The sequence below is a fragment of the Macaca mulatta genome, chromosome 19 (assembly GCF_049350105.2).
Source record: "Macaca mulatta isolate MMU2019108-1 chromosome 19, T2T-MMU8v2.0, whole genome shotgun sequence".
NCBI lineage: Eukaryota > Metazoa > Chordata > Mammalia > Primates > Cercopithecidae > Macaca > Macaca mulatta.
This window is the reverse complement of record NC_133424.1, coordinates 57,747,517-57,762,730: the sequence shown is the minus strand read 5'-3', so window position 1 is coordinate 57,762,730 and position 15,214 is coordinate 57,747,517. Positions and strand designations below refer to the sequence as shown.

Sequence of the window (15,214 nt, the reverse complement as noted above, 5' to 3'; positions counted from 1 at the left end):
AAGTTGGGCATGGTGGTGCACACCTGTAGTCCCAGCTGCTGAGGAGGCTGAGGCATGAGGATCGTTTGAGCCCAGGAGTTTCAGACTGCAGTGAGCTATGATGGGGCCATTGCACTCCAGCCCTGGGTGACAGGGTGAGACCCAGTCTCAAAAAAAAAAAAAAAAAAAAAAATTTAGGCTTTGCCTATTCTAGACATTTCCCAATAAGTTTTTGCCGAAGACATGAATGAGGGAGAGATGACAAGGGTACTAATCAAATGGGAGAGATGAAGGGGATGAGGGGGTGTAGGCAGGTGCTCAGGAGTCTGTCCTGGATGTCTGGATGGATGGTGGGGCCTGGGTCCCCATACCATCTCTGTCCTTGGCTGACTGTGTCATCTTGGGAGGGAGCCTTCCCCTCTCTGAGCCTGTTTCTCCACGGAGTAGGAGGATCAAGAGGACCAACTTAAGATAGAGAATATTCCAGGCCAGGAGCGGTGGCTCACGCTTGTAATCCCTGCACTTTGGGAGGCTGAAGTAGGTGGATCACCTGATGTCAGGAGTTCAAGACCAGTCTGGTCAACATGGTGAAACCACATATCTACTAAAAATATAAAACTTAGCCTAGTGTGGTGGCACGTGCCTATAGTCCCAGCTACTCAGGCTGAGGCAGGAGAATTGTTTGAACCTGGGAGGCAGAGGTTGCAGTGAGCCGAGATTGTGCCACTGCACTCCAGCCTGGGTGACAAAGTGAGTGAGTGAGACTCCATCTCAAAAAAAAGGGAGAATATTCCAGACATAAACATTGCTCCTTAGTGACAGGGCAGGAGTAGGGTAAGGAAAGGTTCTAATGTGGATATGCAGGGAGAGCACCCAGGCACTGGAATCAGACGGTCTGAGGGCAAATCCTGACTTTGTTCTTGAATCATCGTGGGACCTTAGGCAGGTGCCTTTGCCCTTCTGAGCCTCCATTTCCTCATCAAAATGAAGATAATGAAAATCCCCACCATGGCCGGGCATGGTGGCTCATGTCTGTAATCCCAGGACTTTGGGAGGCTGAGGCAGGCAGATCACCTGAGTCCAGGAGTTTGAGTCCAGCCTAGGCAACATGGCAAGATCTCCATCTCTACTAAAAATATGAAAAATTAGCCAGACGTACTGTCATGCGCCTGTAATCCCAGCTCCTCAGGAGGCTGAGGTGGGAGGATTACTTAAGCCCAGGAAGTGGAGGCTGCAGTGAGCTGCACTCCAGCCTGGGCGACAGAGTAAGACTCTGTCTCAAGAAATAAAAACAACAAAAAAAGTCCCCACCTTGGGCTCCTGTAATCCCAGCTACTTGGGAGGCTGAGGCAGGAGAATGGCGTGAACCTGGGAGGTGGAGCTTTCAGTGAGCCGAGATTGCGCCACTGCACTCCAGCCTGGGCGATAGAGTGAGACTCCGTCTCAAAAAAAAAAAAAAAAAAAAAAAAATGTCCCCACCTTATAGGCTCGTGCAGATCCAGGGGTTATTAAGTGCTCAGGCAAGTGTCTGGTACACTCACCCCAAAGTGCTCGGTACACAGAGGTACTGTCATCCACACCACCATTGTCATCAGCATCGTCCATGGTCATTATTTTTTTCCCCAGGTCCTCACCTGTCAAAATGCCTATCCTGAAGAACCTGGGAGTGTCAGACCCTAAGGTGCCCCGGGCGGGGACCCTGCCCCTGAGGTCCTCTCGGAACCCCTTTGAAGAAGTTTCAGGGCCGGAGGAAGAAGAGGCCGGGGAGCTGGGGTCCCTCCCCAATGGAACATCTTGTCGCCGCCGCGCCACCCTGGAGAAGCTTGCAGGCCTGGCTCCCTTCCGTCTGGGCTGGGCCCCGGGCCGGCGGGCAGGCAGCCCCGGGGATGGGCAGTCCCGCTCTTTCCTGGGCCGTGTGCTGGTACCAGGGATACGCAGGAGCTCAGCAGATTTTGGCCTCCTGGCCCGGCTGCATGGGACCCGAGCCCATGGCGACGAGGAGGCAGCAGGGGAGGCTGCCCGGAGACTGGCCTTCCTGAGACTCGGGCGTGGATCCAAGCCCCAGCGTGCGTCCCTGGCTGAGAGAGTGGTGCCTGCAGGCGAGGCAGCTCCAGAGCCCCCACCCAAGGTCCCAGAGCCCCCAAAGATGAAGGAGCCATTGTCAGGTGAGTCCAGAGCCCTGACCCAGTCCTGGGAGAATTCCAGTGCCCATGTCCATCCCCAGCCCTGGTGGTCCCAGGCTTCATACTTAAGCCCATCCCAGCTGCCACCTGTGACCCCGACCTGCAATTCACATGTCTGACTCACATCTCCTGCCTCCATGCCAGCTCCAGCCCATTACTACTGCCATCCTAACTCCTGTCATCAACCTTCTTCAGAGCCACCTGTTAATATACGCCCACCCTCAATCTTTGCCTCCTCCACCTGCCGTCTTCAGCCCTACTCCCACGTCTAAAGCCATGTGAATACCTGATTTTGGTCCCATCTCTCCCCCTTCCCTTTCTAGCCCCAATTTCTTCAATTTCTTTATTTTATTTATTATTATTATTTTTTGAGATGGAGTCTCACTGTGCCGCCCAGGCTGGAGTGCAGTGGTGCAACCTCGGCTCACGGCAATCTCTGCCTCCTGGGTTCAAACGATTCTCCTGCCTCAGCCTCCCAAGTAGCTGATATTACAGGCATGTGCCACCACGACCAGCTAATTTTTGTATTTTACTAGAGATGAGGTTTCACCATGTTGGCCAGGCTGGTCTCAAACTCCTGACCTCAAGTGATCTGCCTGCCTCATCCTCCCAAAATGTTGGGATTACAGGTGTGAGCCACGGCACCTGGCCAATTTCTCCTTTTTATGAGGATACCACTCATATGGGATTTGGGTCTGCGCTATGATCTCACTTTAATTTGATTGCCTCTGTAAAGACCCTATTTCCAAATCAGGTGACATTCTGATGTACTGGGGTGAAGACTTCACATATCCTTTTTTTTCTGGGGGGACATAATTCAATCCCTAACACCACCCCGTCTTCATCCTCAGTCCCCATTCCTACTCCAAGCCCCAGTGTCTTCCTCAATGCCTTTTCTGTTCTCACCCCACACTTATTCCAAGCCCACCATCAGTCTCTATCTGAGACACATCCATATGCTTCTCGTACAGCTCATCCTTTCCTCCAAATGCCATCTCCTTTTGGAGACAGGGTCTCACTCTAACACCCAGACCGGAGGCTAGAGTGCAGTGGTGCAATCATGGCTCTCTGCAGCCCTGACCTCCTGGGCTCAAGCAATCCTCCCACCTTAGCAGCCTGAGTAGCTAGGACTACAGGCACACGCGATCACACCTGGCTAATTTTTACATTTTTTGTAGAGATGGGGGTCTCACTATGTTGGTCAAGTTGGTCTTGAATTCCTGGCCTCAAGTGATCCTCCTACCTCAGCTTCCCAAAGTGCTAGAATGACAGGTGTGAGCCACCACGCCTAGCCCAAACACCATCTTTTTTTTTTTTTTTAAGACAGAGTCTCTCTCTGTTGCCCAGGCTGGAGTGCAGTGGCATGATCTCGGATCACTGCAAGCTCCGCCTCCCGGATTCACACCATTCTCCTGCCTCAGCCTCCCAAGTAGCTGGGACTACAGGCGCCTGCCACCATGCCTGGCTAATTTTTTATATTTTTAGTAAAAATGGGGTTTCACCAGGTTAGCCAGGATGGTCTGGATCTCCTGACCTCGTGATCCACCTGCCTCGGCCTCCCAAAGTGCTGGAATTACAGGCATGAGCCACCACGCCTGGCCCTAAACACCATCTTTAATATCAATGTCTATGTCCAACACCATGGCAACCCCCAGCTGGTCCAGTCCCGTTTCATATCCCATTCTTCCCCATGTTCACCTTCAACCCTTTTACACTCTTTTGGTCTCACTCTTAACCCCCAGCCCCAGGCCCCTCTCAGCACCCACCTTCCACCCATTTCCCTCCGGCAACCTCCTTTTTTTTTTTTTTCCTTTGAGATGGGGTCTCACTCTGTTGCCCAGCTGGAGTGCAATGGTATAATCTCGGCTCACTGCAACCTCCACTTCCCCGGTTCAAGCAATTCTGTCTCAACCTCCCGAGTAGCTGGGATTACAGGCATGCATCACCATCCATGCCTGGCTAAAATTTTTTTCTGTATTTTTAGTAGAGATGGGGTTTTGCCATGTTAGCCAGACTGGTCTCGAACTCCTCATCGCAGGTGATCCACCTGCCTCAGCCTCCCAAAGTGCTGGGATTACAGGCATGAGCCACCACCCCTGACCAGCAACCTCCTTATTCAGTCCTACTTGATATCCTAGTCCTTCCTCAGCCCCCAGTTTCAACTCCAACTCCAAACTCAACCTCCTCTTCATCCCTAATCTATCTTCACCCCTATCCTGAGTCCCAATCCTAAACCCTCATCCCCAACCCCTCCATCTTCAATTCCATCCACGTTCCTATTCCCAAGCCCAACTCACTTCCAGAATTCATCTTCAAACTCACATCAATTTTTTTTTTTTTTTTTTTTTTTTGCGACGGAGTCTAGCTCTGTCATCCAGGCTGGAGTGCAATGGCGAGATCTCAGCTCACTGCAACCTTCGCCGCCCCGGTTCAAGCAATTCTCCTGTCTCAGTCTCCTGAGTAGCTGGGACTACAGGCACACACCACCATGCCCGGCTAATTTTTGTATTTTTAGTAGAGATGACGTTTCACCATATTGCTCAGGCTGGTCTCGAACTCCTGACCTCAGGTGATCTGCCCAACTCCCAAAGTGCTAGGATTACAGGCGTGAGCCACCGTGCCCGGCCTTCACATCAATCTTTACGTCCTTTCTATCCTCAGCTTTCACTTACACTCCCCTCCCCCACCTTTCCAACCTCATCCCTACCCAGATCCCAATGTCATTCTTCCCTCCTTTCCCATTTCTGTCCAGACTCCCACCCGACTTAATCCTAACCCTAAACTCCCTCATCCCCACCCCCACCTTCCCCCCATCCTCACCTCCAGCCCCATCCCCATCCTTGTCCCAATCCCCATCTTAATTCACTGCCATCCCCAACCCTGCCTCTATCTCTGCTCCTGTGCCTGAGCTCTGCTTTTAGCCCTGAGGCCTGAGCTGCTCCAGGGCTGGGGACTCAGGAGAGCCTTTTCTGTCCTCTGATGCCCTCCGCGTTCTGGCCAGAGGCTATTTCAGCCCCAGCTCCCTGGGGACTGGGAGGGCACTGGAGGGAGGTGAGGAGGGGGTGACTAGAGCCCCGCCTTCTGGAAACGGATGGGCAGAAATAGCGCTGGCCAGGAAATAGTTTCTCTGCCAGGGAGGAAGTGGAGGGGGGTGGAGGTGTCGAGGGTAACCCTGGGCTGCCAGGACCCTCCTTCAGCCTCAGAGGCCTTCCAGCCCCACGACTCCCCTTTCTTGAGGCAGTCTGAACTCATCAGAGGGCCAGATCACCCCACAGCCATCCCCACCCCAAAAAGACCCCATCAGTGGTCCCATATCCTCTCCTCATCTCCAAGCCCCCACCCTGCCCCTCCTGCTCCCACCGCTGCCTCCATCCCACTCCCCCTTACCTGGCTCCTCTCTCAACCCTCTCACCTCCTCCGACCCCTCCTCCATTTCTCCATCCCGCAACCTGATCCCTTCCTCAGTCACAGGCATTTTTCTTTTCTCTCTCTCTCTTTTTTAAGTTTTTATTTATTTAGTTTTGAGATAGAGTCTCACTCAACATGTTGCCCAGGCTGGAGTGCAGTGGCGCAATCTCGGCGCCCTGCAACATCCGCCTTCCGGGTTCAAGCGATTCTCCTGCCTCGCCCTCCCGAGTAGCTGATATTATAGGGGTATGCCACTACGCCCTACTAATTTTTGTATTTTTAGTAGAGACGAGGTTTCGCCGTGTTGGCCAGTCTGGTCTTGAACTCCTGACCTCAAGTGATCCGCCAGCCTCGGCCTCCCAAAGTGCTGGGATTACAAGCATGAGCCCCTCACCCTGTCCCCTCCCCTACATCCTTTACCCAACACCCTTCTTTCTTGCTCTTCTCCGGGCTCTTCTCTGCCCCCAACACCTTCCCGCCTCCTGTAACCCTCTTCCCGTCATCTCCCTTCCCTTCCTAAGCACCCACCCTACCCCTGCGTCCGGCATTGCCCCCATCCCCCCCCCCCCCCCCCCCCCCCGCGCACTGCTGACCTCCCGCCTTCCCCCCTGCAGTGCTGGAGATCCTGAGCCTGATCCAGCAGCGCGAACTAGCGCGCGCGGACGAGCACATCCTGGAGCTGGAGGCCGAGGAGCTGGCGCCGTCGGGGGGCGGCGCACCTGGGCCTCCCAAGGCCGAGGGCGCTGGCGGGGGCCGCCGGGCGCGGGACGTGGCGCTGCTGTACGAGGCCCTGCAGCGTGAGCTGTGGGCGCTGGTGCGCGAGACGCTGGCGGGCCCCGGGCCGGGCGCGTGCGCCGGGGCAGGCGCTGTGGCGCAGCTGGGCCAGGTGCTGGTGCAGGAGGAGGCGGCGGATGGGCGTCGGGGGCCCGGGGCGGCCCGCAAGCTGCGCGCCCGCTGGGCCGAAGCTGTGGCGCGCGCGGCCCGGGAGCGCCTAGAGGCGGCGGCTCCTGGGGCGCCCGGAGGTCTGGCCGGGCAGCTGGAGGCGCTGCGGGCGCGGTTGCTGGAGGATATGGCCGTTGTGCGGGGCCGCCTGGCCCCCGCCTACCCCGCCGGCCTGGGCGCCTTCGGCGTCTACCTGCGCGGCTACCACGGGGCCCTGGCCGAGTGGCTGGGGGCCTCTGCCCGTCGCAGGCTGCCGCTGGCCGACCGCTACGCGCTGCTGCATTGGCACAATCAGGTCTACCCCAGGTGAGCTGGGCTCGGTTGCCCAAGGTCGCGTGAAACCCCCAGCCCCAACCCCCAGCACTGGCCTCTTCAGACATTAAGGACCTTGGGACAGCTCTAGCACTTAACACCATTGACCCATCCAGTCGTCAGCACCGCTGACAGTTATAATCCTAGAATCGAATTGCTACCCAGGCTTCCGGTTCCAGCACCTTACTGCCACGAACCCTTGCAGTCCTAGAAGAGCTCCGGCACCACTGTTGTCCAAGAACCTCAGCGCTCTGTCAACACTTACACTCTAGATCGCCTCACTGTCCACCCTTCCAGTCCCCGAATCTTAGCACCGTTGATTCCTCCAGTCCTAGAACCTTCGCGTGTCTACGTTTCCGTTCCTAAAATCTCAACACCATTCATTCTTCTAGACCTACATACAACCTTAGCATCATCGGACAGTTACACTCCTAGCACCTAAGTAACACCGATGCTTCCAGTCTTAGAATCCTAGCATTCCCACCCTTTCAGACCTAGAACCTATTGGCACCATTGAGTCTTCAAGTTCTACAATTGTAGCACTATCAACAGTTTCAATCCTAGTAGCTCAGCACCGTGGGCTCACCAGTCCAAGAACCTGGGCTTCATGACACTTACGCTACTGGAATCTTAGCTGTTCACACTTTGAGTCCTAGAGTTTTAGCCTTGTTGACCATTCCTTCCTAGAACCATAGCCCCACTGACCCTTAACCTTAATACAATGACACTTAGAATTCTAGAATCCTGCACTGCTCTCTCTTTAGAGCCTAGGTCAGTAGTAGTGTTGACGTTTCCAATCTTAGAACTTAGAATTGATGACTCAACCATAGAAACTTAGTACCAATGAACCTTTGAATCGTAAACCTTAGCCTCATTCCCTCTTTCGGTCTTAGAACCTCAACACTGTTGATCCTTCTAGTTTTAGGACTTTATTTATTTATTTATTTATTTATTTATTTTTGAGACGGAGTCTTGCTGTGTTGCCCAAGCTGGAGTGCAGTGCTATCATCTCCACCCACCGCAACCTCCGCCTTCCGGGTTCAAGCAATTCTCCTGCCTCAGCCTCCCAAGTAGCTGGGATTTATATAGGCACCCACCACCATGCACAGCTAATTTCTGTATTTTTAGTAGAGATGGGGTTTCACCATGTTGGCCAGGCTGGTCTTGAACTCCTAACCTCAGGTGATCCACTTGACTCGAACTCCCAAAGTGTTGGGATTACATGCCAACCATGGGATTACGAGCCACCATGCCCAGCCTAATTTTTTTGTATTTTTAGTAGAGGCGGGCTTTTACCATGTTGGCCAGGCTGGTCCTGAACTCCTGACCTCAAGTGATCCATCCACCTTGGCCTCCCAAAGTGCTTCGATTACAGGTGTGAGCCACCACACCTGGCCCAGTTTTAGGACTTGAGTGCTGTTCACCCCTTGAATTCTATACGGGTAGCCCCCAGAACCTCAGTACCATGGTCCCTCCCAGTCCTAGAATCTTACTACTCTTGAGCCTTTGTGTCCTAAAACATACCCATTCTTGTGGCCGGGGGATGGAATATGGTGATTAGCTACCTCCAGGTCACCTGTCTACCCCAGAGAAAAGGGAGTTAGCCACATCCAAGCCACACCTTGGGCAGTGAAGGGGGTGGGTGGTTCTTCCAACAAAATCAGGGTGCTGTCACCAGAAGACTGGGAAGATCTCATTTGGGAATGTATGTTGATAATGCTCTCATGTTATCTATAAGGGATGGAGGCAGGATAGGGAGTCCAGAAAGCTTCCTAAAGTGCTGGGAACTGGGTTTGGTCCAATTTGTAGGGAGATGGTGTTTATAATTGAGAGGATGCCGTGAGCCCAAGTCTGGGGTATATGGGGGTGGATATTGATGATGTCACATAGCTCCAGGCATGTAATCAAGTAGAAGGTGGGGAGCAAGGGCTGGACTGGGGAAGCCTGCAAGGCCAGGTAAGGGAGCAGGGCTTCAGAGCATAGGCGCAAAGGGAACTTCTGTCTGGTGAAATGGATCATGGGCGAAGCCTTGCGTGTCAGATCTTCAAGCCTGGACTTGACCCTTAAATATCATGCCCGGACACCATCCATCAGGGAGCTGACTCAGAGAGCTGGAGCCGGGGAAGCAACAATTCCAAAGACTTCCTCTGAGGGATGAGCAGAGCTGACTTAAGAGAGAGGAAGGGAGTGGCCTAGGGTCACAGAAACAGTGGGTAGGAGGGTGTAGGGAAGGGTCCAACTGCCCAGCCCCACTTTTCACAGACCTCCTTTTCTCTCACCCCCACCCCCAGAGAGGTCTTAGGGTTGGTGGACATGGCTGCCCTGGAGAATGGGGAGCTGGGGCCCCTTTTGTCCCCTGGCACCCTGCGGGGTTTGGAGGATGAATGCGTCACAGATGTTAAGGTACCTGGGATTTTGCATTTTGGAAGTGGGAAGTGCTGTGGAGGGAGGGAGGGGGTCACAGTGGGCTTCGGAGGCCTGTCCCCTCCCCCTTTCACTCTTTCCAGCTCCCTTTCCCCTTTATGAATTTCTGAGTTCTGTCCATACGCCATAGACACAAAGGCCGCCTGTACAGACACTTAGTAAAGGTTCAGTATATCTGGACACTTCAAACCTTAGAGTACAAGAAAATCACAGAACTGGGCCGGGCGCGGTGGCTCACGCCTATAATCCCAGCACTTTGGGAGGCCGAGGTGGGTGGATGACGAGGTCAGGAGATCAAGACCATCATGGCTAACATGGTGAAACCCCGTCTCTACCCAAAAAATACAAAAAATTAGCCAGGCGTGGTGGCGGGCGCCTGTAGTCCCAGCTACTCGGGAGGCTGAGGCAGGAGAGTGGCGTGAACCCGGGAGGTGGAGGTTGCAGTGAGCCAAGATGGCACCACTGCACTCCAGCCTGGGTGACAATGCGAGACACCGTCTCAACAACAACAACAACAAAAATTGTTTTGTGAAACATTTAAAAAGTTAGCTGGGTGTGGTAGCATGTGCCTGTAGCCTCAGCTACTCAGGAATCTGTGGCAGGAGGATTGAGTCCAGGAGTGTGAGGCTGCAGTGAGCCATGATGGTGCCACTGCACGCCAGCCTGGGGGACAGAGCAAGACGCGGCCTCTAAAGAAAAACAATATTTAATATAAATAATACTTAATACATACTATGTAATAGTAGGATTTATATTAAATATATTTAATTTAATGTATATTAAATATAAATATTAAATATACATCATTTATGTATACATATTAACATAAATATGTATACACATTGTAAATAATATACACGTGTACATTAATGTACGTATATGTATATTAATGTACATGTGTCTTTTTTTTTTTTTGAGATGGAGTTTCGCTCTTGTTGCCTAGGCTGGAGTGCAGTGGCACGAACTCGGCTCACTGCAACCTCCTCCTCCTGGGTTCAAGTGATTCTCTTGCATCAGCCTCCCAAGTAGCTGGGATTATAGGCATGCACCACCACGCCCGGCTAATTTTGTATTTTTAGTAGAGACGGGGCTTCTGCATGTTGGCCAGTCTGGTCTCGAACTGTTGACCTTAGGTGATCTGCCCACCTAGGCCTCCCAAAGTACTGGGATTACGCGCATGAGCCACTGCGCTCGGCCAAACCACAGACTTTTGATATAAAGTTCCAAACCACAGAGTTGGGAGTGGGAAGGGCTGTGGAAGTTTTCTGGCTCAGCCTCCCTCCCCAGCATCACCTTGACAAGCTCACAGGTAGAAACCGGAACTGCTTGGGGCTAAGGGCTAGGGGATTGTGGTGGGAAAAAGAGATAGAAAAAGACCCCCAGGCAGCCCCCAAGTCCTACCTGTCTCCCATCTCCCCACCGTAGGCTCAGACCAGGGCCGCCCTTCTCCGCGTGCTGCAGGAGGACGAGGAGCACTGGGGGAGCCTGGAGGACCAGCACAGCAGCCTGGCCCAGGATGTGTGTGAGGTAGGATGTGGAGGGAGGCTTGGGGATGGACTGGACGGCGCAGGCATGGGAAAGTGAGACCTTGCCCCCTCCTCACCTCTTCTCGTCGCCCTGGACCTCGCAGCTGCTGGAAGAGCACACAGAGCGAGCGCCCCGCATCAGCCAGGAGTTTGGGGAGCGGATGGCCCACTGCTGCCTGGGGGGGCTGGCAGAGTTCCTGCAGAGGTAGGGGGACCTGGGAGCACGGGTTAGCTCTGCTGGGGTTGGGCATCGGGGCCTGGGATCCTACAGAGAGAGGAGAGATGAGAGGGAGTCACCTGAGGACAGGTAGAGTGCCAACGCAGGGGTGGTGGCTTTGGCAGCCTGGGGGCCCAGCCAGGAACCCTGACCCAGCAGCGCCCCATCTGTCCCCTTTCTTCCCACCAGCTTCCAGCAGCGCGTGGAACGATTCCATGAGAACCCAGGAGTCCGGGAGATGCTACCTGACACCTATATCAGCAAGACCATCGCCCTGGTCAACTGTGGCCCCCCGCTGAGGTGAGGGCATCCCCGGTATGATGGAGGGAGGACCAATCCAAGGTGGAAGCTGACCTGGGATGCCCGGATCCTGGGTGGGGATTGAAGAACTGATTCAGGGGAGCCTGAGCATGGCACCTTAGAAGCATAAAATCTGCGAGTCCTTGAAACAGCCATAGTACCACAGAGCATCTGAATATTGGAATGTTCGAATTATAGAAACCTAGACCCCAGACTCAAGACTCTTAAGAATGACAATTTTTTTGTTTGTTTGTTTGTTTGCCTTTTTATCCTTTTTGATTAGTTTAATTAAAAAAAAAAAAAGATGGGGGCTGGGTGTGGGGGCTCACGCCTGTAATCCCAGCACTTTGGGAGGCCGAGGCAGGTGGATCATGAGGTAAGGAGAGCAAGACCATCCTGGCTAACACGGTGAAAGCCCATCTCTACTAAAAATACGAAAAAATGGCTGGGCGCGGTGGCTCAAGCCTGTTATCCCAGCACTTTGGGAGGCCGAGGCGGGCGGATCACAAGGTCAGGAGATCGAGACCATCCTGGCTAACACCGTGAAACCCCGTCTCTACTAAAAAAATACAAAAAACTAGCCGGGCGTGGTGGCGGGCGCCTGTAGTCCCAGCTACTCAGGAGGCTGAGGCAGGAGAATGGCATGAACCCGGGGGGTGGAGCTTGCAGTGAGCCGAGATCGCGCCACTGCACTCCAGCCTGGGGCACAGAGCAAGACTCCGTCTCAAAAAACAAACAAACAAACAAAAAATACGAAAAAATTAGCTGGCCGTGGTGGCGGGTGCCTGTAGTCCCAGCTACTCAGGAGGCTGAGGCAGGAGAATGGCATGAACCTGGGAGGCAGAGCTTGCAGTGAGCCGAGATCGCACCACTGCACTCCAGCCTGGGCAACAGAGTGAGACTCCGTCTCAAAAAAGAGAGAGAGAGAGATGAGGGTCAGCTGGGTATGGTGGCTCACACCTCTAATCCCAGCACTTTGGGAGGCCGAGGTGGGCAGTTCATCTGAGGTCAGGAGTTCAAGACCAGCCTGATCAACACGGTGAAACCCTATCTCTAAAAAAAATAGAAAAATTAGCCAGGCATGATGACAGGTGCTTGTAATCCCAGCTACTCAGGAGGCTGAGGTGGGAGAATTGCTTGAATCCGGGAGGCGGAGGTTGCAGTGAGCCAAGATCCCGTCACTGCACTGCAACCTGGGCAACAGAGCAAGACTCTGTCTCAAAAAAAAAAAAAAAGAAAGAAAAGAGATGAGGGTCTCTCTTTGTTACCCAGGCTGGGCTCGAACTCCCAGGCTCAAGTGATGCTCCTGCCTCAGCCTCCCAAAATGCTGGCATTACAAGTGTGAGCCACCGCACCTGGCCATTCCCATTTCCTATCATTGTGGCAGTCTGTGTTCTTCCATTGCTGAATGGAGAATAGTCCAGACTGAGCACTTTCTGCCCAAATCACAAACACTGGGACCTTGACCCAGCAGATCCTCTAGGAATCCACCCTTTAGAGGCCAAAAGCTCATGGGAGATGACATGTGTGCGGGGTTCCTCCCTGGAAAAAATGGAACCAGCTGTCCATCTATCGGGGACCAATTAAATAAATGATGGGACAGCTAAGCAGTGGAATCCAGTTCAGATATTAAAAAGGAGCATGAGAACTCTTCATGCCCTAACGGAAAAGTCTCCAAGCTGTTGAAGGAAAGAGCAGAAGTGGGTATACCATTCTACCATTTGTATTACAAAAAATAATAACAATGGCCGGTGCGGTGGCTCACACCTGTAATCCCAGCACTTTGGGAGGCCAAGGCGGGCAGATCATGAGGTCAGGAGATCGAGACCATCCTGGCTAACATGGTGAAACCCCGTCTCCACTAAAAATACAAAAAATTAGCTGGGCGTGGTGGCGGGTGCCTGTGGTCCCAGCTACTTGGGAGGCTGAGGCAGGAGAATGGCGTGAACCCGGGAGGCGGAGTTTGCAGTGAGCCGAGATTGCACCACTGCACTCCAGCTAGGCAACAAAGCGACACTTTGTCTCAGAATAAATAAATAAATAAATAAATAAATAAATAAATAAATAATAAATGGCTGGGGCAGGATGCAGTGGCTCACACCTATAATTCCACACTTTGGGAGGCCAAGGTGGGCAGATCTCTTGAGGCCAGGGTTTCAAGACCAGCCTGACCAACGTGGTGAAAGCCCGTCTTTACTAAAAATAACAAAAATTAGCCGGGTGTGGTGGTGGGCACCTGTATTCCCAGCTACTTGGAAAGCTGAGGCAGGAGAATCACTTGAACCTGGGAGGCGGAGGCTGCAGTGAGCCGAGATCGTGCCACTGCATTCCAGCCTGGACAACAAGAGCAAAAGTCTGTCTCAAAAAAAAAAAAAAAAAAAAAAAAAAGAGTAAGGGTAGAGTTTCAGAGTTGTAGACTATCAGAACCACAGACTTTTAGAATGGAGGCCTCCCCACTCTCACCCAGAAAGCACCAAGAGAAACTGAGACCCGAAGACCCAGCAAGACCTCCCCCAGTATACCCTAGACCTCCTAGCCATCCATCCCTCAGCCTCCCAATATCCATGAGTCCCCTGACATCCCCAGACATCCCCAATCCCCAGACACCCCCAACCTGTCAAGTATCCCCTGTCCCCTCTCCAGAGTCCCTGACCTTCCCCAGCCTCCCATCTGACCTGTCACCCCTGTGGCCCTCTGCTCTACCTAAGGGGAGACTGGTCTAGGCAGTTGGGCTGAGATGTTGGGGTCCCTCACTTTTGGCTCTGTTGATCCCTACAGAGCTCTGGCCGAGCGCCTGGCCCGGGTGGGGCCCCCAGAAAGCGAGCCGGCCCGGGAAGCATCTGCTAGTGCTCTGGACCATGTGACCCGGCTCTGCCACCGTGTGGTGGCCGACCTGCTGTTCCAGGAGCTGCAGGTGAGTGAGATGGGAGGCCAGGGTTGGGGCCCTTGCCAGGACAGGGAAGTGCTCCCCACCTCCAACCACCATCCTCCAGTTCCCTTCAGCCCATAGCTCAGTGTTTGGGAAGCACACAGGGGTGGGTGGCGGGGGCAGTTAGGGCCATGCCTGGCCTGTTGGTGGGGTGGAGAGGGTGCAGGAAGGAAGAGGTGAGGATGTGACCAGGGGGAGAACAGAGGGCCATCAGCAGGAGTGGGCTTGAGGTTTGGGTGGAGCCCCTCTCCACTGAGGTCCCCCAAATCCCTGCTTAGGCTCTGCTAGACCCCAGAGCCCCCTACGCCCATCTCTAGGCCCTCATGCCCGCCCTATAAGGGTTTGGTGCAAAGGTGGGTTAGTGAATGTGGTGGGGGGTCGGTGGGAGCACTGAGGAGAGAGACTGCAGCCGGAGTGTGTTCCTGGCCATAACACAAGCTCAACCCGTGTTATACAGTGAACCACTCCCCTTTGCTCAGAATCCTCCCACAACTCCCAGCTCATGCAGAGCAAATGCCAAAATCCCGCCGTGGCCCCCACAGCCCTGCACAATCAGCCCCTTCCCTCTCCCCTCTCTCTCTCTCAGACCTCATCTCCTCCCTCTGCCCGCTCCCTGACTCTCCCGCTAACCCCCACGCCAGCCACACTAGCCCCCTTGCTGTCTCTTAACCCAGTAGGCACATTCCTGCCTCAGGGCCTTTGCACTTGTCCTTCCCTCTGCCTGGAACGCTCTCCCTCTCACAGCCACATAGCTCCTTCTCATGCCTCTTTCAAGTCTTGTTTTGTTTTGTTTTGTTTTGAGACAGAGTCTCCCTGTGTCGCCCAGGCTGGAGTGGAGTGGCACAATCTCAGCTCACTGCAACCTCTGCCTCCCAGGTTCAAGCAATTTTCCTGCCTCAGCCTCCCTAGTAGCTGGAACTACAGGCATGCACCACCACGCCGAGCTAATTTTTGTGTAGTTTTAGTAGAGACGGGGTTTCACCATGTTGGCCAG

At 53.7% G+C, this 15,214-nt stretch overlaps 1 protein-coding gene across 2 annotated transcripts in view; it reads left to right on the top strand.

Annotated features, from left to right (window-relative positions):
• Nucleotides 1-15,214, top strand: part of EXOC3L2 (exocyst complex component 3 like 2) — a 33,561-nt gene that overhangs the window by 5,509 nt on the left and 12,838 nt on the right. For both annotated transcript variants that reach the window (XR_013409860.1, XM_028839999.2), the window contains exons 2-8: nt 1,606-2,144; nt 6,185-6,818; nt 9,116-9,227; nt 10,674-10,775; nt 10,879-10,979; nt 11,181-11,291; nt 14,070-14,205. Coding sequence is in view for 1 of the 2 variants with exons in the window: in XM_028839999.2 (XP_028695832.2) it covers nt 1,622-2,144; nt 6,185-6,818; nt 9,116-9,227; nt 10,674-10,775; nt 10,879-10,979; nt 11,181-11,291; nt 14,070-14,205 (1,719 nt within the window). In the remaining variant the exon portion in view is untranslated. The remainder of the gene's footprint in view (nt 1-1,605; nt 2,145-6,184; nt 6,819-9,115; nt 9,228-10,673; nt 10,776-10,878; nt 10,980-11,180; nt 11,292-14,069; nt 14,206-15,214) is intronic.